A 23300-nucleotide genomic window follows, 5' to 3' on the forward strand; every position below is an offset into this window, starting at 1 on the left:
GATCTGTGTGATTCTGACACAAGAATTAACACCACCCTCCTCCACATTATGCACTTCTTTAAAATAGACCCTAAAGAACACAAAGCTATAGGTACATATAAAGGAAACTGTCGTGTACCCTGTGTACAAGGTTTTTAAACTGTGGAAGCTGGGAATTATACTTGGGACATCGTGTCCTCTGTCAGTGATGTCGGGTCCTCTCCCACAGTACATCGCTGGTGAGGGAACAATCTGATGCAGGATCAGGGATCTACTGGACAGGTCACACACGCAGTATTTATCCAGAAGCAGCATTCAGTGTAAACACTTCTGCACAGAACTGTATGCAAACACCCTCAGAAAACTTAATTAAACTTCTCCAGAAATGTTTATGGATTCAAGGTGGTTTTTCTTATTCGGCTAAGCCAACCAGTGGCTTAGAGATTAGGCCCCTTGTCAACTATAAATCCAAATGACTCGTTTTTCCAGTTTTGCCTCATGTGCACATGAACTGCCACCGAGTTTTTTGCAGCCAGCCCAGCACCCTTTAAAAAGTTTAAAAAACCCAAAAACACTGAGTTTCATAGGAAAGGTATATTTAAACCAGCACCCATGGTCATAACGCTTCTGACTTTACTTTGTCCTGTAGTATTTTCCTGCATATGCGTTTCTACCTCTTTGGACTCAAGTTTTAAAATAAATTTAAATGGAAATGGAATGGTAATTAATGTGTGTGTGTAAAGTGTCATCAAATTGCAGCCGAGCCAACTTAAGGCAACCCAGTAGGGTTTTCAAGGCAAGAGTCTAACAGAGGTGGTTTGCCATTGCCTTCTTCTGAATAGAGACCCTGGTATTCCTTGGTGGTCTCCCATCCAAGTACTAGCCGGGGCTGACCCTGTTTCGTTTCTGAGATCTGATGACGTCAGGCTAGCCTGGGCTATCCAGGTCAGGGCTGTGTAAATAATACCCGTGGACATATCAGTAACTTTGATGCAGCATGCAAAAAAAATATCTCTGCTTGTATGTCAGAAATCTTGAGCTTTCTATGTGGAACTCTGATATAACCTGGGTTTTATGAAGTCCTGAACTAGGGTTGCCAGGTCCCTCTTCTCCACCGGCGGGAGGTTTTTGGGGTGACGCCTGAGGAGGGTGGGTTTGGGGAGGGGAGGGACTTCAATGCCATAGAATCCAATTGCCAAAGCAGCCATTTTCTCCAGGTGAACTGATTTCTATCAGCTGGAGATCAGTTGTAATAGCAGGAGATCTCCAGCTAGTACCTGGAGGTTAAGCAAATAACTCACTCTACTGTAAAAAGTATTGGTGTAATCAAAGAGTAGCAGGCAAAAATGAAAGAGACAATAAACAATGAATTGCAAACAACAAAACAGCCACAGCTGTAACTATATTACAATGAAGGTTATATACAGCAAGGCAAAGCTTTGTAACTTAGCCTCGTTACATAGCTTTGCCTTGCTGTATATAACCTTCATTATAATATAGTTACAGCTGTGGCTGTTTTGTTGTTTGCTATTTATTGTTTATTGTCTCTTTCATTTTTGCCTGCTACTCTTTGATTGCACCAGTACCTGGAGGTTGGCAACCCTATCCTGAACCAACCCGTGAGGCACCTGTGGTAAATGGATAGATAGGCACAAAATCAGCTTTTAACTTGTTGTTAAAGAGTCAAAGTTTCTGAAAATAAAGTAGAATGGGTAGGACAATAGCTAAGGTGGCAGCCATTTGCTCCAACAATAACTCATGGGAAGATTTACAGACATGCACTGCAAACATATGTCTTGCATTCTAGGACCCTTTATTCATTTATGCATCTGTTACATTTATATCTCATCTTTCTTTTTTAAAAGAAAAGACAGCTAACAATTTTGTTTGCTCATTTGCTGCCAAGTCACAGCTGACTCATGGCAACCCAGCAGGGTTTTCAAGGCAAGAGAAATTCTGAGGTGGTTTCCATTGCCTGCCTCTACATCACAACCCTAGTATTCCTTGATGGTCTCCCATCCAAATACTAACCAGGGCCGACACTGCTTAACTGCCAAGATCTGACCAGACAGGGCTAAGCTGCGCTATCCAGGTTAGGGCATAGTTGACAAATACAAACTGTTAAATTAGGCTAATGGAAGAGGCCTTGTTGTCTTCCTGCCAAGTGACTGGCCGCTTCTGTAGTCAAAGAGGAGATGGTCCTCCAGGTGACATTTGGCAACGAAAGCTGATGGAAGGGACCTTTTTTTTCTCCTTAAAAGCAAAATGTCTGCTGGTCAGCTGATGGAACACACCTTTAGTCCAAACATTTAACTCATTACACAGGGGAAGGATATGCACAGGTGAGCCACTAATTTATTACAGAACCCCACATGTGTGTGTTAAGTGCCATCAACACTATTACTATTAAGTGTCATCAACTCACTATTACAACTGATCTCCAGCCGATTGAGATCAGTACCCCTGTAGAAAATGGCCACTTTGGCAATTGGACTCTATGGCACTGAAGTCCCTCCCCTCCCCCCCCCCAAAAAAAACCTCTCCTGCCTGTGGTCAAGAGGGATCTGGCAACCCTAGGGGAAAGGCATATTTCAATAACAGAAAAAACTACAGACTAACTTTTGTTTGAAATAAAAGGTGGAAATTCAGACTATCTAGTAGATAGACTGCTATAGTACTATCCCAATATGTCATTTATCTGGTTCTTTCTTTTAAAAACACACCCCAAAGCTCACCAGTAGTGGGAAATAACATGTGGGGGGAGGGGGCGCTGACGCAAGAAAAATGGTGCTAGTGTGGGTGGAAGCTGCAAAAATTCTCCCCTTCCCTTTCACATGGTGTACATACATAGTTTGATTGTTATATTTCCAAGAAGATTGTACCAAACTCAGAAACACAGAAAGTGAACGATTAGGGCAATGTCGTATGGATGTTAAAACAATGATCAAACAAACAAAAACATACTCCAGTTTGGATACCAGACTAGAGCTAAACCTCAGTTTGGAAGTAGACTTTGTCTTTTGTAACTGAGGGGATCAATTTCCAAAGAAAATTGAGTTATATTTGTCGCGAGAATTTTCAGTATTGATCATTAGTTTATATTAAAAATATTAGTAATCTATATTAAAAGAGTTTGGGTTGAAATTGACCACATACATTATCACCTATAGACCTGACTTTCAGAAAGCAGCTATTAGCTGACATCAGCTCCAAGCAGGACTCTGACCTAAAAGGGTCATAAGTAATTGCATCGCCAGCAGTTAACCACCCAAAGCACATCAGATGCCCCAAAATTTATGCAAGGTTATAAAAACAGACAACAAATCATTTGTCCACTAAGGGAGAAGTTGTTTTCAGAACATGGGAACACTGACTGATGGACAAGCACTGGGGCTGCTTGTTGAGGGGCTGGACTGGTAATAGGACTGGTCGAGGCCGGCTTGTACCAATTTGCCATAGCCACCTCCTTGATACCCTGTACCATGGGTAACTTAGGGGGCCCTATGTCAGGGCTAAAAAGCACCCCCATAATGGGGTCAGAAGGCCTGGGGTCAGACTGGATACTCAGCAGGCCCAAGGCCTTAGCCATACGAAGCAGGAGCTCCGAAAACATCCTCAAATCCTCCGTAGGGGATAGTGGGGTGGGGTCCCCCACCGTATCATCAGGGGAGGGGAGGGAAGTGTCCTCTGAGTCCTGTTCAGAGCCCAAGTCGGCCTCGCCGTCGACCTCCTCCTCGTCATGGACTTGCCTTGGCACCGCCACTGGAAACCGAGCCTCGGCGTCGACGGCAGCTGTCGATGTCGACCGGATGGGATCTTCCCAAGCTTGGCATGGAGCCTGTGTGTTCCTTCACGCGCCGTCTGGGCTCGGCGCCTGCCGGAGCCATTGGAATCCGCACACGTGCGCCCGCATAGCAGTAGCCGCCGGTACGGCGACGATGATCAGCGTCGACATGACGTGAATAGTCACCCTCCATATGGCGTCGAAACCTGAAGTTGGCATGGCGCCGATGGTCCCCATAGGCTTACGGGTGGCCTCCGTACAGGAATGGTGGATACCAGGGTGGCAAGCAAAAACCGTAAGGGCTCCAGTCCTGGAACTGAGGGCGATACTCCATACGGAGGGGTTCCCTCTCGGGTAGGTCTTCCGGGTTGGAAGCGAAGACTTCTTCCACCTCTAAGATGTCTTCTTCTGAAGACGATAAATCAACCTCTACCCCCAAAGGTGACGGGGTGAGAGGACGCCCTGTAGCAGGTGCTACCGCACTCTGCAGGCACTTGTGAGGGCTACGGCCTCGCTCACCAGGAGACCTAGACCGGGGAGACTTTGATCTATCCCGTGGAGATCTGGAGCCTCTTCTGGAGGGCGCCCTATGCCTCGGCGAAGAAGTCATCTACGCTGGTATCGGGGGCGGGGGTGAGTAAGAGGTCGACGCCGAGCCCGGAGTCAACACTGCCACAGATGAAGTCGATGCTGTCGGCGCCGAGGGTGCGCAGCCCTCTCTTTTGGAGCCCAAGCGTTTCTTGGGGGAAGAAAGATGCTTCTTCTTCTCCTTATGCTTTTTAGCAGGCGGCTCCGACGACGCTCTGGGTACATTGGGGATGTCTTTGGATCTCTTGGTAGTGGGCAGAGATCCACCCGCCGTCCCCATATCGGGCCGAAAGGCCCTTTCGTACAAGGCCGCCTTAGGTTTTCTGGCACGATCTCGGCGGCCCTTGTCGGTAAACAAGGGGCAGGGCCTACAGGAGGCTACGATGTGGCCTTCTCCCAAGCAAAAAAGGCAGTCATGATGTTCATCAGAGGCTGCCATTTTCAAGCCGCACGAGCGACATTTTTTAAAAGGCGCCATGTCCATAAAAATAGGAAAAAAAACTCTTCTGAAAAAAGTCTTCCCAACGTGGTAAGAGGAAAGAAAACCGAATTGAACGTGGTAAGAGGAAAGAAAACCGAATTGAAAACGTCGAATTAGCTGTTCTCTCCGCAGCGGCAGAATGAGAACTGAGGGAAGAGTGCTCCCCACCACCCCCCGTCATGTGACCCATGGGCGGGAAAAGCCGTTAAGGCTTGGTCACAGATGGGGGGAGGGGAGCACTCCTAGGGAGCTAACTCTTCCAGAAGCTTTCTAATCTTCTCCGTGGCTGGCCTGCGTCTGTGCAGTCCCATGTGGGACTGCACAGAAGCCATGTTAACGAACCTACGGTTTTATTATTATTGTTATTGTTGTGATTATTATTAATTAAACCAAAAAAGGGAATACAAATGGTTAACTGGGAATCTGTTTGGGGCAAGTAAATGCATAATCTAAATAAGGGGACTATATGCTAATAAATACAGCAAGGAATGAGCTATCTGATTACACCCAACTGTCTAAAAAAAATCTAATGGCAATATCTAACTACAAAAGCAAAGCAGGAACTAATACAACAGTAAGCTACAAAAATCTAATCACAACAACCTAAGAAATAAATGATGATACACAAATTAAAACAGTGAGTACAAAATGTGAGGATCAGCAACTAAAATAACAAGGGGGGAGTCAATGATTTCAATATATATACAAAATATAGAAGATGGGAGAATCTCAACAATTGAGGTTCTCTAGTGGAACAAATGGTTTTGAAATTACCCCCCATGAGTCCATGAGAGCCAGGTGGATAAATGCCTCCTCCCTTTGAATAGAAAAGGTTAGTCCTTGGGAAAAACTGTGACCATCCCCACTAGTTTTTGTCAGCCTTTCTTAATCCTTTCTCTCCTGCTCTTCTGCCACCTTTCTTTTCATTTGCCAGTTTGATTAGATTCAGACTGACATATATGCAGCAACACAACAGCAACACAACAACCTTGTCAAATATTAGAGAAATGTAACCCTACATGAATACCAAGTTTGCATTTATTTTGCACAAAATATTCTGAAAGTCTTTTCAGGGAAATGTCCCAATACTAAGGTCAGTTCAGGGCTTTCATATAGGAGATGCCTTTTGTAGGACATCTATTTTAGCCCCCTGAAGGTTGCTTGTAGCACATACACAGAGAGAACACTTTACAAACATTTGTCTCTGCAGAAGACTTTTATCTTTAAGAAAATGAAAAAAGGTCTTGTTTGAGGTTATTTTTGTTTGCTTGATTGTTTGATTTGCCTGGGATATCAAAAGCACCAGGCCCAGCATTATCTGAAAGTACTAATAAGTAGCATCAACAAATTATTTTAGGTCGAAAACAGGAATTATACTCCTGGAGTCAACAGCTATGGTAAAGATCTGCATCAGTGTAAATTAAATCAAGACTATAGCTACGCTCTTGCTGCTCCCACTGAACAAGAGAGATGGAGTTTTAGCTTAACCCTAATTCTGCTCTCCAACATCTCAGTGGGAGAATTAGAGATGATTTACGGTATTTGCCAGAAATGACCATTTGTCTGGTGGGTATGAGTTGAAAGAGCCACCTCCAGGCATGTGAAAGGGCATATCGGTAGTGGAACATTATATGTGATTACTAAAGTGAAATGTGGAATCAGTTTTTGTTAATTCTCGATTTACCAGAGGCATTGTGGTCATGATGGAGGAACTCTCAAGGATATTGCAAGCTCTTTCTATAAATGATCCTGTCATGTACAAAACAACAACAAAAAAAGTAAGTGTCTATGCCTTTTACTGTATGGAAAGTATATAAGCGATATCCTACCTCACTCAGAAATCAATCTTCGCCCAGCTTCCAGTATTAGTGCAGAGGTACTTGGATGGTTGCTGTTGAGCCCTTGGGCATTTATTTTTAATATTATTAAAGTTGTTATTTTATTATTATTTTAAAAGAATTGAGCTATTTCAATTTTAAGGATATTAAGACTGCCTGATGACAGTACTCTGATCTGGAGAAGCGGGTTTGATTCCCCACTCCTCCAAATGAGTGGTGGAGGCTAATCTGGTGAACTGGATTTGTTTCCCCACTCCTCCACTTGAAGCCAGCTGGGTGACCTTGGGCTAGTCACAGCTCTCTTCAAGCTCTCTCAGCCCCACCTGCCTCAAAGGGTGTCTGTTGTGGGGAGGGGAAGGGAAGGTGAATGTAAGCCTGTTTGATTCTTTCTTAAGTGGTACAGAATGTCGGCGTATAAAAACCACCACCTCCTCCTCCTCCTCCTCCTCTTCTGTCAGACAAGTAGGGTTGGAGCAGGCCTGGCTCCCACAGGCCCATCCATGGCTACTATGGCCATGTTGAAAACTGCTGAAACTGGTAATAACAAATGCTCCTAACCCAGGCCTGCAGGACAAAATTTCCAGCCCACCAGCCACATCAGGATCTTGACACACTTTTTCTTTGCTGCTGTCCTGGGACTGCAAAAAATAAAAAAGGAGATTGTCAAGCATCCAGCAGACTACAATAGCTGGCTGACGGGGTGTGTTATGTAGGCCTGACCTAAAGGTTCATCCGGGTGACTCTTTTTTATTTAATAATTAATTAAGAAGCAGGCAATTAATCAACAAAAAAACGTCTTTCAGTGGTTGACAGCCCAAGTACACAGCGCTACTGCCAAATCTGTCCCAGTCTGGAAGTAAGCCTAAACACATTCAACAGTGAAAAAAAGTTCCGCTGACCTGCTTGGGACTTACTTCCAATGGGAATGAGCCACGTACTGTTTTTAGATTCATAGTCTACCCTCACACACCCTGATCCTAAACAAATACACTGGCGACAGATTTCAGTGCAGTGCCTTTTCTTACGAACTGTGCTCCGCCCTGTTCACTGAGATCAGCTTCAGACAACTTGCTGGTAGTGCTGTCTCACGTCACGTTGGTGGTCCTGAGTATGCAAGCATTTTCTACAGAGACCCTCCCTGAAACCACCTTTTAGCTGTGCTACATGAGTGTCACATTCAGGTTCAGATAAGATTCGGGTGAGAGCCAGCGAGGTGTAGCCGATAAAGGGTCAGATAAGGACCTGGGAGACCTAGGTTTGAACCTACCCTTTTGCCAAGGAAGTTTGTGAGTAGGGTTGCCAACCTCCAGGTACTAGGTAGAGATCTCCTGCTATTACAACTGATCTCCAGCCGATAGAGATCAGTTCACCTGGAGAAAATAGACACTTTTGCAATTGGATTCTATGGCACTGAAGTCCCTCCTCTCCCCACACCCCACCCTCCTCAGGCTCCACCCCAAAAATCTCCAGGTATTTCCCAACCTGGAGCTGGCAACCCTATTTGTGTGGTAACCTTGGGCAGATCACTCTTCCTCAGTGTAATCTGCGACACATCGTTGTTGTGAGGAAAACAGAGGCATATTTGCACATACAGAGAAAAGGTTCCCTCTAAATAGAACAATATTGCTACTGTGGGATTACCAGACCCCCTGCATGTCAAACCCCAAGACTCAATTTGGGAGCACAGATGATGTCATGGAGTGAGACCAAATGATGTCACATTCAATACCAGTATTAATGGTTCTACTTCCACACACCACTATGAACTGTACTAGATGGCAGGTGTAAATGTGTATAGCCACAATCATGTGGCTTTGAAGAGATGGACTATCCATCATGCAAACAAACAAATAGAAATTGGTATGCAGTAATTGTATGCTTCAATTGTAATTAAGCTGTTCATTTAAGATTACTACCACCCACGTCCATCTTACATGTCCAGTAGTTATCACAAGCAGGCATGCGTAGGAGAAGCTATGAAGTGTGTGGGATAGCTGTTGCCCTGAGACCCCAAGAATGAGCTCCAAATCCTGAGCCTAAGTCCCAAAGCCAATCAATCCAATGGCACACTGCAAGCATTCAAAATGCATGATCTCATCCCTCCCTACAACCCCTCTCCCATCCACATGGTAAAACAGTGTAGGTAGATTGTTTCCTTGGACATGTGGATGCACCTGGGGTCTTCATTGCTAGCAACCATAAATGAAGATCTCCTTGTTCTATGAGAAAGATTATAGTTTTTGCATTTGCATAATTGTAGTAATTTATTCATATCGATACAGAAAAGTCTGACTTCATAGAAACACGAATGTATACATCACAGAGATCTCTCAAATTGTTTTGTTCACTCACAGTTATGCATTGCATTCACAAACACACAACCACTCCGCCTTTCATTCATTTGCACATTCTCTCTGTTTCCCTATGGACATCCACATGCACTACACTTCATCAGAACACACACCTGGAAGCGTTAAGCCTAAAGGGTACAGTCAGAGTAACTTCTTAGACTGCAGCCCAACACCACAAATTCCCTTCTGCTCTTGTTACCTTACTCAGGGGTTGGAGGAGTGTCTGGGCTGCCTACAGCAAAAACGGTTCGGACATGTTAAAGTAGTTTGTGAGGAGCTAGAGGGGGCGGAGGGAGCCCAGGTAGCATCCGCAGTCCCACTTGTGAACCAAGCTGGATGCTGAAACAACAGCTCCTTGCTGTCTGGTCCTGGGTGCTCCTCCTGCAAGCCCTGAGAAGCAAAGGAAGGGGTGAAGGGGAATGCCTGGCCTGGGAAAAGCAAGAAGTAGTCTTTCCAATGCTTGTCATCACCCTTCAGCCTTGACAGCTGGCCCAATCTTCCCAGGATGTTATGCTTGGAACTGGGGACGGGATCAGCTGCAACATGAGTTGGCTTTCTAGGGTCCAGGTGTGTGAACTGATTTCTTTTTGAGAATGGTTTTCAGAATGTTTGAAGAAATGGCTGAAGCCGGAATAACTAACGTGCTCATATATTCCCCAGCAGCAGAGGGAAATCAAAGGAACTGCCCACAGGCGGGCTGTACTTTTGGAGGAGCAGCGGGAGTAATTTGACCCCGATATTTTTCTGCAATGTTGGGGGGAAGAGAAGGAAAAAGAGGAGCGAAGAATCAAAGAGGAAGAATCGAACTGGCTTACAATCACCTTCCCTTCCCCTCCCCAAAACAGATAGCCTGTGAGGTATGTGGAGCTGAGAGCATTCAGAGAGAACTGTGACAGGCCTGAGGTCACCCAGCTGGCTTCCTGTGGAGGAGAGGGGAAACCAACCCGGTTCACCAGATTAGAGTCCACCACTCATGTGGAGAAGTGGGGAATCAAACCCGGTTCTCCGGATTAGAGTCCACTGCTCCAAACCACTACACTATGCAGGCTCTCATGATAGATACTGCCCTCTTGCTCCGTTTTAATTTCATATTGTGGCCCTTTCCAACAGCTTCTTTCCCTTAATAATCCTTTTTTTTATTTAAATCGTATGAGCTGTACTGAATGGCACAGTAGCCATGCATACTCAGCGGCACACCCTCATTACCATGTTTGTGCTTTGATGGACGAGTACACAACCACAAGCCACAGTTTTTTAAAAAACAACCCATCCAAATGGTATTGTATGATCTCAGGTGGATGTTTAAGCAGGAACAGCACAGTGGAGGGACAGAAAGAGACCCACACCCACAATACACTCTCTACGAGAATCTATATACACACCACAATCTCTAGTGGAATTAAAGCCTTTTCTACCTATTGTACCAGCTTTTCTTCAGACACATTTTTGAAATGTACAGGGAATCTGATAAGCTAGTCATGAAGCTGCAACAGAGCAAAAACACCTACAGGTTAAGTGTTAAATTCAGAAACTTTGCTGTTTCCAGAACTAATTAAAAAAAACTAAGCAGAGATCAAAAGCATGTTAACTCCTTTGTACCAAATATCTTTCTCGTTTTGTTCTGCTAGGTTTGTTTTTTGTTCCCACCACCAATACTGTTCATATCCAGTTCTATTTGCTTAAATAAAGAAGGGGGGGAGAGAAAAACAAGATAAGCTCAGGAGAAATTTAAGCCGTTCCTTGTTGATCTATTAGAAAGATAGTGGCTTCTGACTCAGAGGTATTATGCCACATTACACAGAATAAATATGCCCACGCAGGGAGGCACTTTTTAAAGGCGGGCTGCAGTCAGCAGTTAACGGGAGCAGGGACACAAATTATTACAGCGGCAGAGTACTGGATGATCCCCCAGTTAAAAGTTTAAAAGGGGTCTTCTGCCCTGCCAGAAGTGTTCTTACCATTGTGTGTGTGTAAAGTGCCGTCAAGTCGCAGCCGACTTATGGCGACCGCTTTTGGGGGGTTTTATGGCAAGAGACTAACAGAGGTGGTTTGCCAGTGCCTTCCTCTTGCACAGCAACCCTGGTATGCCTTGGGGGTCACCCATACCCTTGGTGAAAACCAAGACAGGTAGCAATGCTAATGATGGGTCTTGGTGGGACTTTGGAAGCAGCACACACGGCTGAGGCTAGAAAGCCAGCAAAACAACAAAGAGTCCTGTGGCATAACAACTTTAGCGCGGCATAAAACGTAGGTTGCAGTCAATGTGTTCATTCCTTATGTGACCACAAGACTGTTGTTATTGCTACAAGGGGGTCTCTCTGGCATTTCTCACTGTAAAGCACCAGCAACAGTCATTTTCGCTTCCATCAGATAGTAAAAGGAGTACCCAATCCAGTGTATACAAAACTCAAAGCAACGGACTAATGAAAATCACCACCCCACCACAGTGCCACACTTGATTTAGTCTGGCCCAGGAAATTTAGAGATTTCCTCCATCCCCAAGGCATCGTTGTTCTTCCAGTCCTTGCCAGCTGGGGAAACGGTGGCCTGAAGTTCTCTGTTCTCTTTTACCCCATCACAACAGCTTCCCCAAATGCCCACCAAGAGAGTTGGATTGCATCTGTTCATAACAAGACGCGGCTTCTCGTCCTGCTGTGTGGCACGGTGGCCATTCACGCACGGGAGGTTTCGCCTCGGATTCGCCACCCTCCAGATGCACATTTTCCCTGTCCGGATTGTCAAAACTCGGCCCGGGAGCTTATTTTTGAGTTCTGGGAATTCAGAGGGGGTGGGGGTGGAAACGTGCATCTAGAGAGCAGCGAACCCAAGGCAGGAACCCTCCCCTGAGTAAACCCAAGTCACCAGACAGGCAAGTGCCTTTTTGACCTCGGAGACCCCGCCTGTCACTTCTGTCAAAAAGGACAGAGCGCCACAGCGCCTTGTGCTCCACCAGCATCCCAGATGTCCCTTTGGCCGGGAGTTGGCTTAGTCAATATTGCCTCTCAGGCGATGCCGTTGCCAGGGCCTGGCGCACGCTGGTTCCCCATCACCCCCTCCCGTCGCCAGGCCGCCCAGCCCCCCCCCCCCAACACCCCCGCCTGGTTACCTCTTTGCAGGCGTGGAGGTCCTCTCCCTGCAGAGCGGCGCCCGCCCCGGCCAGCAGCCACAGGGCGAGCAGGAGGAGCGGCCGGCGCCTCCGCCCCAGGCGCCAGCGGCGGGGAGGACGGAGCCCGCCAGCCCCAGCCATCGCGGCGCACGAGCAGCCGGGCAGCAGGTGCGGCGCCTCAGGTGCGGCGCCGCGACTGACTCCCCGGCTCAGGGATGCGGGAGCCCCGCCCCCGGCCCGCTCTGCCCCGCCCCCGGCCCGCTGCCTAGCAACCGCCGCTGCCTCCGGCGCGAGCGCACCTGGCGCTTGAAAGATGCGGCCGGGCGGTTTGCTGGGTGGGCGCGCGCCCGCCCGTCCCGCCAGCAGGCCCGGCGCGAGGGAGCCGCGCAGCCTGGGCGCGCCGGGAGAAAGAGGCGAAGCGAACGCGCGAGGACAGGAAGCTGCCTTCTTGGTCCAGCCCAGGCAGTATGGTCGACTCGGGCCGGCAGCGGCTCTCCAGGGTCTTTCGCCTGGTCCCTTGAACTGGAGATGCCGGGGACAGAACCTGGGGCCTTCTGCATGTTGGAAATGCAATGTCTAGTGCACAAAGATTGATTAAAGAAAGGAAGATCAGCAGGGGGCAGCAAGGGTGAGAGTTGGATACATAGAAAGGTTGTGATCCTTCTCCCTTCTCTTCCTGTGCTCTTGTTTGTGCCCATAATTCACCCCTCCTCTTCCTTCTTGTTACACTTGCAGTGGTTCCTAACCTTTTTTTGACCAGGGACCACTAGGACTTTTTTGTTCGGTGCAGGGACCCCAAGGTTCAAAATAAAAATTCTGAGAATTTGAAAATAAACTTTAATCGTAACTGTTAAACATTAAACTTAGAATAATATTTGAATATATATATATATATTATAATAGAGAATTGAAAATATTTTAATTGAAAATTTAATTCAATTTTTAATTGAAAATATTAATTTATTATGGGTTTATAACTTTGTTTCGCGGACCTTAATTTAGTTGTCGCGGACCCCTGGGGATCCATGGACCCCCGGTTGGGAACCAGTGTATTACAGTGAAAGAGAGGAGCAACAGGCCGCATGTTGCCCTGTTAGTTATGGACCCTAGTTAGAAATAAGCCTGTCTCTCAGTCGGTTACCAAGTTTGTGGTTTCTGAATAAACTCACTTTGTTTAGTCCTTAATCAGACTCAGGATCATTCTTAAGAAAAACTCAATTTTCTTCACTGCATGCCCAGCAGATGCTCTACCACTGAGCCACAGCCCCGGCCCCTCCCTCGCGTGGCAGGTGGCACTTGCAAGAAGGACGTTTGTAGAGGAGGGGCTGGTGTAAGCAGGGCCGGTGCCAGTCATTTTTGCACCCTAGGCAAGGCTAACTACTTGTGACCCCCTCCCCCCCCGTTGCTCACTAATTTTCAAAAACAGATGTCTTGTAGAAAAATAAAAGCACAAAACTTTTTATAAGACATTATAATTAATTATGTTCCATAGCACTGTTGTTAAAATAAAAAATATATAAATTGTCAGTTGCATTTTTTTCCAAGAAACTAGTCTATTTAAAACTGTGCCCCTCAGGCCAATGCTGCACCCCTCTGAGGTCTGCGCCCTAGGCAACTGCCTAGTTCACCTAATGGTAGCACCGGCCCTGCCTACTCCCTTTAACTGGAGATGTCGGGGATTGAACCTGGGACCTTCTGCACACCAAGCAGATGCTCTACCACTCAGCCATGGCACCTCCAGTGGCACTTGCAAGAAGAACATTTGTAGTGGAGGGACTGGTGTCCCTTGTAAAGGGCAGTTCTGGGGATTGTGGCCACTGAGTTTGCATTAGCTGTTTTTGTAGTGTGCCTTTGGCCAACTGTTAATGCGGACATCAAACAAGCTTTTTTTTTTACATTTCCTTTTTTTGGTAGGTACGATGATTATTTCAATGCATGGTCGTTTGTGCACCAGTATGGGTGCGCCGGATGAAGAGGCACAAGGAGGCCGCTTTAAGAACACAAGAAAGGCCCTGCTGGATCAGACCAAGTCCCATCAAGTCCAGCAGTTTGTTCACACTGTGCCCAACCAGGTGCTTTCTTGCATCTGTCCAGGCCTTTGTGACTAGGCTTCGGCAAACAGATTGGCGTGGGGGGGGGGCTTCTTTTTGAATTAACTGGACAAAAATGCTTGTCCCCAGTTCCCCAAGAGATGGATGGACTCAATCAAGGAAGCCACAGCCCTCAATTTACAAGATCTCAGCAAGGCTGTCAAAGACAGGACGTTTTGGAGGACTTTGACTCATAGGGTCGCCATGAGTCGGAAGCGACTTGATGGCACTTAACAGACACAGTTCTGGTAGCTTTCATAAAAAATGCAGGCACGAGGCTCAATTTCCCACTAGAATTTATTTGCAAAACTGAAATCTCTCACTTGTCCTAAACGCAATCAAAAGCACATGGTTGGAAGTTTACTTTAAAATCCCTATTTTTAAATAAGGAAAAAAATTACTTCACAAATGCATCGCTCTATTCCGGATACTTATGAGTCATTTATGCATGGGAGGTCTTGCCTTGGATTTGCCGCTCTCTAGATGCACATTTCCCCTATCCGAATTCCCAGAACTCTGCATGGGGGCATATTGTTGAGTTTTGAGAATTTGGGTGGGGAAAATATGCATCTAGAGAGCGGCCAATCCAAGGCAAAACCTCCCCTGCGAAACTATCAAAAGGACCGTATGTTCACTTATGAACAAATTCAAGCATTAAAAATAGTGGAACGTCTCCCTGGGGGTGGGGGGAGGGCAGATCGCGGCATGTGTGGAGATCTTGCCCCCCTTCCTCATTCTCCCTCCCAGAGGTAGAAAAGGGCAAGAGTCCAGTAGCACCTGAAAGACTAACAAAAATATTTTCTGGCAGGGTAGGAGCTTTCGTGAGCCACAGCTCACTTCTTCAGATACAGCTAGAATGTGAATCCATCTGTCTTTAAGTAGAGGAGAGTGAATTCAGACAAGCATCAGTATGTAAATGTTAACAGTATGTAAATGTGAATAGCAGGCGAGATGGGATGAGGTGTGGTCTGCAGAAGGGTCTGTGATGTCCAGGGGAGAGATGGGTGTGGACATCCCTCCCAGAGGGTTTCCCTCCCTTTAGCCTCCAGGTTTCTCTCTTGCCGCCGCTTGCCGCACTGACCATTCCTGACCATTGGAGGGCGCGTGGGAGCTCGCGCGACCCTTCTGGAAGGCGGGTCGGAGTGTCGCCTAGCAACCCCTGCAAAACCCTCAACAGAACAGACACGCGGTGGCAGAACCTGCGGGGTCCGTTGACCCCTGGCCTTGCGGGTTCTTGCGCGGAAGTTTCCCGGGGGGCGGGGAGATGCCACCTACCAGGGACCCCTTCCAGTTTCCCAACTATGAAAGCCGAGGCACCTGCGCTGGCCAGTCCAGGGTTTGCCAGGTAAGGGAGACCAAGTTGCACGGTTCCAGGACGGTGTTACAGGTTTTTACTCCCCTCTTGCTGTTGTTCAAATGTGCAGTTGCTGTTTCGGATGCCCACCCCCCTCACAGTGGCGGAGCTGCATTTTTGGGGCCCCGAGGCTTGAACTGTTGTGGGGGCCCCTTTGCAACCAGCAACAGTAGGGCAACATCCAACAAGGTCCAAAGGGCTTGGCTGCCCTTGCAAGGACCTCGGGGGCCCAAATGGCGGAGAACAGGGGGGTGGGGTGGAGTCCTTGGAGATGGGCCATACAGTGATGAAATGAAAGTACAGAACTATTAAGCCGTGCACCAGTGAAGGATTTGAGGATCCAGCTGCCAAAATGTAGGCTATGAATAGATTCTGGTGAGCTCAGGAAGCCCATACAGCTGGGGGTTCTGGCGCTGCAAGCCCCCGAGAAATTTTTGAAATTTGACCAATTACACTACAGGGACATTTTGAAGCCACATGAAATGGGTATTAGAGGATATTCTAAGGTCAATATTAAGTACTTCAACCCATTGGCTTATGATTCTGTCACTGAAGAACACCAATCGATTTTGCTGAGAAATTCACTCATTAAAAAAAAAAGTTGCTTCAGGGAGCCCCTCTGGGATTGGGGCCCCTGAAGCTTAAGCTTCATTAGTTTCACAGTAGATCTGCCTCTGCCCCCTCATGTGTTTCCAAAAATACCCCTCTACTTCATTTGTAGCTGCTATTAATGTCTCCATTGTCTCTCTGCATAGGGTTGCCAACCTCCAGGTAATAGCAGATTTCCTGCTAATACAACTGATCTCCAGCGGATAGATATCAGTTCACCTGAAGAAAATGGCCGCTTTGGCCGTTGGACTCTATGGCATTGAAGTCCCTCCCCTCCCCCAATCCCGCCCTCCTCAGGCCCAAAACCTCCCGCCGGTTGCAAAGAGGGACCTGGCAACCCTATCTCTACAGCTGGCTCATAGGGCAGGAGGAGATGCTCCTCCTTGTTCTCAGGGTCTAGGAAGAAAAGGGGTATTGGAAAAGACAGAAGAGCCAGAGAGAGTATTAATTTAGGAGGTGCAGAAGAAAGGGAGTGGGTAGAAACAGAGACCCCAACAGTACAAATAGTCCTGCCTCTCTCCTCCGCTGTACCCTGGGAGAAAAGTCACCCTTCATATAACAATGGGTGTATTTCCCTACCCTCTATTTAAATTTGTATTTATAGAGCTCAATAAATGTACAGAGTAACACAATGGGGGGGGGGGAGATCAGTCTCTGCCCCAAGGAGAGTGAGAAATAATTTACTTGTGATTTTTTGGGATTAGAATCTGGGTTGATGCAGAGGTACTCTCAAAGATTTGTGCAACATTTTAAATCCTTTGAATCTTTCTCGCCAGATGCACAGCATTTTAGAAGGGATGATTCCACACTTAGAAGGACACATACAAGTATTTACTGTTCCTTTCTCTTTTACTAGGGCTAATTCACAGACCTTGGGGCAAGACCTACAGTTCCCATCTCTCTCCAACCTGGTATTATTTGCACATGAGCAAGGGGCAAATTTGATAGTATCCAAAATGCAACCTACTCTTCCCCTCTCAGTTTGTTGAGCACTTAAGAAGAGACAGGGGGCTGGTCTTGGAAGAGAGAGGATGAGGTAGCAGTGTTCACCCTCCGATTAGTGTGAGACTTATCAACTGGTCCCGTTCCAGGAAGGATAAGGCACCCTATCCTTTCCCATTCCTGAATGAGCTGAGAAAACATTAGGCAACTCTGTACAAAATGCCTTATACCTCAGAATTTGCACACCCAAAAATATGTATCGAGGTCTATTATAACTGAATCTGCATGCTGTACAAGCTCAGTGGTTACAAAGGCAGGTGCAATGAGAAAGACTAGTAGGTATGTCATTTCTGAAGCATGAACCTAGAAATGCAAATGGCTCTTGCCAAAAGAAGGACAACAGCCAGAGCACACCTTAGCTACAGAGCTTGGGATGCCAAAAGGAAAAGACTAACCTTCCTTTTGGGACAGGGAAAAGGGGGGGGGGTAAATAGAAAAGACACGTGGAAGAGCCATTTTTAAGCCATTTGCCGTGAGGGATTAACTCTTAAACTCACTCTCCATTTTAACCCGGACTCCATTTTAAGCACATGTTGCTGAGACCTCAAAGGGGAAACCACTAGAAAAAGATAATAGGTGATTTCTAAATGCTAACCATGCCAAGAATCAATAGCCTATCTTAATTTCTCATCATTTAAGGTATGTAAGAGTTAGGATCAGAGGACTGTGGTTTTAATCACCTTTTTCTTCTGTCTTTGCTGATTCCTATGATGTGTGCAGTTTATTCTCTTATTAAATTTCTTAAAATTTTGAATGCTGATTGTCTGATCTCTATTAAAACCCGTTTGATCCATGCAAGCTAAAAGAGATGAGAGAGGAGAAGTGGCGATTAACCCTGCTCTCTTGGAGCATCCAACCAGGTGTGTTAGGCCCTCCTAGCAACCAAAGCAAGAAAGACCTAACTGTTGAGTAGAGCCTTTCAACAGCAATACAGCAAAGGGGGTTTTCATGCAAGTCCATAGGTAGTGGATTCCCTGGGACCACAGACTTACTAGTGGCAGCAGTACCAAGAGAAAACTAAATCTCAGCTCTAGTGACAACATGACTAAGTATTGTCCGGACTCCAAGCATCTTGCCTGGAAGGGTTGTCAGTCGTTACTTTATGTCTCTTATGCTTCTATTTTTCTTGGTCCAGAAAGATGCCTATGCTCTGCCCACCCATCTGACCCAACAACGAGACCCCTGGAATCGACTGCATGCCATACCTACCTTAGCAAGCGCCAGGAGAGAAGTCTGGTACACAGAACCTGCGGTAATATAAATCAGACACTGTCCATCATCTTCTACCTTTAAAACACATTCCAAGCATCTACATGCTAAACACATGCCACCAGTCAATATGCTCTTGCCTTTTTTTCAGTGCAGACTGGTGGGCCTTTGGTTTTGGGTTGTCCGCTTTGTATTCACATGGGTAGTTTTCTAATCATTTGTAAATTCCGTTGTTTACTAATGGCAGGTGGTTGCTAGTTTAAATGCCAAAATAGACTTTTTTCTTTCCTCCTTAAACCCTCTGTCTAGGTTTCCAAAGACAGCCTGGATTTTAACCTCAGTTCCTTGTACAATCACCATAAAGACTTGCTTAAAGACAAGAGCGAGGTAGTTCTCCATAAAGAGACCATTTTTGATGACCATGGGTAAGCCTAAACATTTCACTTTCCAAGTTTCAGGAAGCAACATAGCTTTCCATAAGATTTGTGTTCTCCACCAGTGTACCAGAAAAAAAACACCCAAACCAACCCTGTAGTTCCTGCCCCTTCATCACAATGCCGCTAGTGGCATCTAATTCAGTTTCTCATGTGGTCACAACATCTGGAGCACCCCTTACTTGAATACATTTTCTCAGCAAATGCCACTGGGTTGTAGCCAACTAATCATTGAGATCACTGTACTACACCATAAGACCAAACTATTAAACATAGTACATTGTTTCTGTACTAAATAATACTCACAAAAACCATTAAAAGCCATCTCTGCAGTAGCACTTTCCTTCAACTTCTTGGCACAGTGTAAATGGGGTCAATGTATACCTGTTTAAATATGCTCAGTAAAACTGAATAAACATTGCAGTTGACCATCAAGGACCTCTGTGCTGGGACAGATGGTAATAAAAAGATGCAGAGTAAAAGCAAGTAAACTTGTATGTCACACTACTACACATTAACATGCATCCAGGTGAAAATTCATGGGCACAGATGCAATCTTTATTAAATTATCCTTGCTAATTCTTACTGAGGTTAGTGCTCTCTTTTTAAACATCAGACTAAAATGTTATTGGATGCGTATGACCATACTGTACCATCTTCCAACTTCTCACCATCAGCCAAACTCTGCATTTTAGGTCACTTCAATGCTTTCAGGCACCAAGAAAACTGCGCACACAGAGAGCCAAAACAGATGTGAAGCAAGAGAAACATTATCAGATTTTTCTTTTTTTACTTAAAAGCAGCTGTATGGGTGAAAATTAGAGTGGAACAGCCACTGGGAGATAGGGTGTTTTAGGCTTTCCCTCTATACCTTCTCAATCTAAATCACCCTCCCCTGAAGTTATTATCTGCTGGGGAATATAACCAGGTCAGGACGCTAAAGCCCTGACCTGGTTAGCTCAGGCTAACCTGACCTCATCAGATCTCATATGCTAAGCAGGGTCAACCCTGGAACGTATTTGGATGGGAGACCTCCAAGGAATACCAGGTTCATGATGCAGAGGAAGGCAATGGCAAACCACCTCTGAACATCTCTTGCCTTAATAACCCCACTTAGGGTCACCATAAGTCAGATGTATCTTGACGGCAAAAAAAAAGTGATTATTGGTTTGGCCATCATGCACAGAAAAATAGGGAATGATTGTCTTTGCCTGAGAATTCATATTTTCTTCCATGTTAATTCATATCCTTCTGTGTGTCTTTGAGCCCTACAGAGCTCTGAAGGGTTTAGAGTTTGTGAAGGAACGTGCTGTACCTCCAGTTCATCCTCACACTTCCAAGGGCATCGCTGTGAGACACTGGGTCAGCCCAGTAAAAGAGTCAATCGACAGCATTGAGGGAGCCATTGGTAAGTGCAGCTGGTAGATTCTTATCCCTGAATAGAACATTAGCAAAGACCCTCCCCCAAATGATCAGCTCTACCTTCTGGCAAATTAATTTCATAGACACCTGACTCTTCTAACTGTTTATAATAATGGGCTTCCTTTGAGGGGATGTACTCATACCTCTTCTAGCCTTAGACTATCTGCTAAGAGTATATAGGTTTTTAATAACAGGATGATGTAATGTTTCAGATCGATAGATCGATCGATAGATAGGGTCAAGGGGGCTTTTTCTACACAGATGGTAAGGCTGTACTGTAACAAAACAGTTTGGAAAAATACTTGGGTAAAGAGTTAGGGGCTGTAGTCTTTACTATGGTGTACAGTTTGTACTGTCTGTTATAAATAGAATCCTATCATGTAATTTTTGCATCATTTAACATGTTAAATTATCAGTACTTATGTTTTGCTTCAGTTCCGTGTATACTTCTGCTTGGTTCCAGATTCCTACAATTCAAATCCTATTGTATTGTCTATTGGATGTCCCATCCTGTTGATTGTATTGATTTACTCTGTGTAGTCCGCCTTGAGTCCCAGTGAGAAAGGCAGACTCTAAATAATGTAAATAAATAAATAAATATATTTAGCTAGCTTGTACAGCTGGGGCATCTACTGAAATGAATGGGGCAGCTCTCACATAAACTGCAAGTTTAGAAAATATCTGGCAATTCTTGAAAGCAATGCTGAAAGCCTGTTGTATTCAGTTAAGATGGGTCAGATTTAATAAATACATATATCTTTTATAACTTAAGCAGTAGATCAACTTTGATTCCATAGTTCCCTGCCCAGTGCTTGCCTATTCTATTATTTCTTCTTATTGCCTAAATGGAATATTTTTTTAGCCCAGGGGGGGTCCCCAATGTGTTGCCCACTGGCACCTTTCCTAGTGCCTGCCAAATGCCTTTTAGAAAATGGGCAGAGCTTTTGCCCAGTAGGGCTTCCAGTTGGCCACTGAAGATCTGATTGGCTGTACATTTTTTTTTTAGTTTTGTTTAGCAGCAGCTGTCACCGCAGCATGAAGATCTTCACTGTGTGACTGTTCATTTTAAAAGGCATCCTGTTAAAGCTTCTGCCTGAAATGCTGAAGGGTTACTATTAGAAATGCTGAAGGGTTGCTATTAGACCTCACTCTCTGACATTTTGTGGCTGACTCTGCCTCCTGTGGCAGGCATTTTGTGGCTGCATCCAGCACCCTATGTCAGAATTCCAAAGGTGCCCACAAGCTGGAAAAGGTTGGGGACCCCCGTTTTATCCATTATGGAAATGTAGTATAGTTTTATGCATTCACTTAGATCTTTGTTGTCTGTGTTATTTTCCCCAGCCTTATCTAGAAAGCTTTCAGTGGGTGTTTCTCGGGTCTGCATTAGGAAGAGTTTCTAGTGCATGATGCTGCCTGGAACTGGGAGACGTCTCAATACTTGTAATACTTAGTAAAAGTTGACCCTCTTGCTTTCCCTCCAGAGAGTCCTCACACTGCAGCCACCAACAGTGGATACTCCCGCAAAGAGAACGGTGGGATCTTCTATCACTAAAGGTTGAGCAAAGCCATCCTGCTTCTGTCCTTCAGCCTGTAATAATTTGCATCTGAGTTAACGCTTTAGTCTGCTTTGCTTTTAGATTCTTTATTAAATTCTCCAGCTTCACTGAGCTCAAGTAAGATCACATCTATTGAACACAACCGTTCCCATGCCTCTTTTCTGTTATCTTTACAATGGGATACTGTATCTCAGTGTTTGAAAGGTAGAAGCTATGTCTTGCCTATGGGCCAAACCCTAAACTTCTCAAGCCTAATAAATCCAGTGAATTAGTTATGAAATTGAGTGGTTGTGCTCTGAAAAAATACATTTGGGATTGATTCAGGTTTTGGGTTGAATCATTCATTTATATTTTTTAGTAATGAAACTCTATTCTTACCCAAACCACTATAATCTGCAATAAATCTAGCCGCAATAAATTGCCTAATAAAGTCCACATGATTTATTTACCTCAGAGCAGCATGTCCATCTAGTCTTTTCTGGACATCTTTGTATACTTTTTGTGTATATTTTTCGTAATATCCTGAAAAACCTGTTCTTGCAGTTTGCCATCAAAACAGGGAAGTGCATTTCATTCTTTCAATTTAACCAGGGGTGGGGAGAGACCTGTGAGTTGGAAACCAAATTGCAAGCAAGGTAATATTCAAAGCATTAGTGCTGTCAGCAGAATGGCCATAGGCGGTTGGGTGTGTGTGCAATGCCGAAGGGCCAATTTTCTTTAAAGTATCTGCCAGCACATGGGCTAAGGCCAGTTAAACTCACAGATCTTTTTTAGAACTAACAATCATATAATTATTATTGCATAATTTACCTGGCTACCAAGACTTTAACATAATTGCCTCCAGCTAAACACAGGAAAAATTTAAACATGCCAATTAGTCCCCCTTAAAGGTCAGTTATAGAAAAGCAGTTTGTTTGCACATCCCTGGTATGGCTTTTATCTTGGTTTTGTTGGCCACAGTGGAATTTGTGCTTTATAAATGGGAAATTCATTGTGCAAATCTCAGCTATAGTTATCAAGAACTTCACAACAAACATATGCTTAGGAGCAAGCAGCAGCGCTAGTCATCAATAACTACTGGTAAGCCACTAGGATATCTCTGGGTCCTTTGGAGAATTGCTGCCTCTTTCCTTACCCTGGTAACCCGAGTCATTTGGTAATGTGAATTAGTTTGGCAGGGGATTATTCAAGTTTTATCACTGGGACTAAATCCACTGTAAATCTATTATAAACTGGAGTTCTGCAACCACAATACTGAACTATGGCGCAGCAAATGGGGATCTGAGTGTATTGTGGTACAATCATGTTTCAAGAAAAAGCAAACCAAGACTACATTTCAACATTTAAAAAGCAATACACAAGTTACCTCAGAGTTTTTCAGGCCAGTCCTACCGTACGATAACCAGTTAGTTCAGTTTAGCAATGGACTAAGCTGAAGCCTGTTTGGTTCCAGTATCAAGGAGATGAGTGAAGTAGGAGACACAACTCCTGCTACTT

General features: G+C 45.3%; 2 protein-coding genes across 2 annotated transcripts in view; one reads left to right on the forward strand and one right to left on the reverse strand.

Moving 5' to 3' along the window:
- ELAPOR1 (endosome-lysosome associated apoptosis and autophagy regulator 1) overlaps positions 1-12185 on the reverse strand; it is a 69108-nt gene extending 56923 nt beyond the window's left edge. Inside the window, exon 1 of the mRNA XM_056844323.1 lies at positions 12128-12185. The gene's annotated coding sequence lies outside the window, so the exon portion shown is untranslated. The remainder of the gene's footprint in view (positions 1-12127) is intronic.
- Positions 6536-21870, forward strand: CFAP276 (cilia and flagella associated protein 276). The gene is made up of 6 exons (XM_056844805.1): positions 6536-6610; positions 12161-12462; positions 18251-18434; positions 18701-18816; positions 20100-20233; positions 21729-21870. Exons 1-6 carry the CDS (start codon positions 6536-6538, stop codon positions 21797-21799), a joined length of 882 nt encoding a protein of 293 aa, XP_056700783.1. The 3' UTR covers positions 21800-21870.
- The last annotated feature ends 1430 nt before the right edge of the window (positions 21871-23300 follow it).

This window comes from Euleptes europaea, chromosome 2 (assembly GCF_029931775.1).
Source record: "Euleptes europaea isolate rEulEur1 chromosome 2, rEulEur1.hap1, whole genome shotgun sequence".
Lineage (NCBI taxonomy): Eukaryota > Metazoa > Chordata > Lepidosauria > Squamata > Sphaerodactylidae > Euleptes > Euleptes europaea.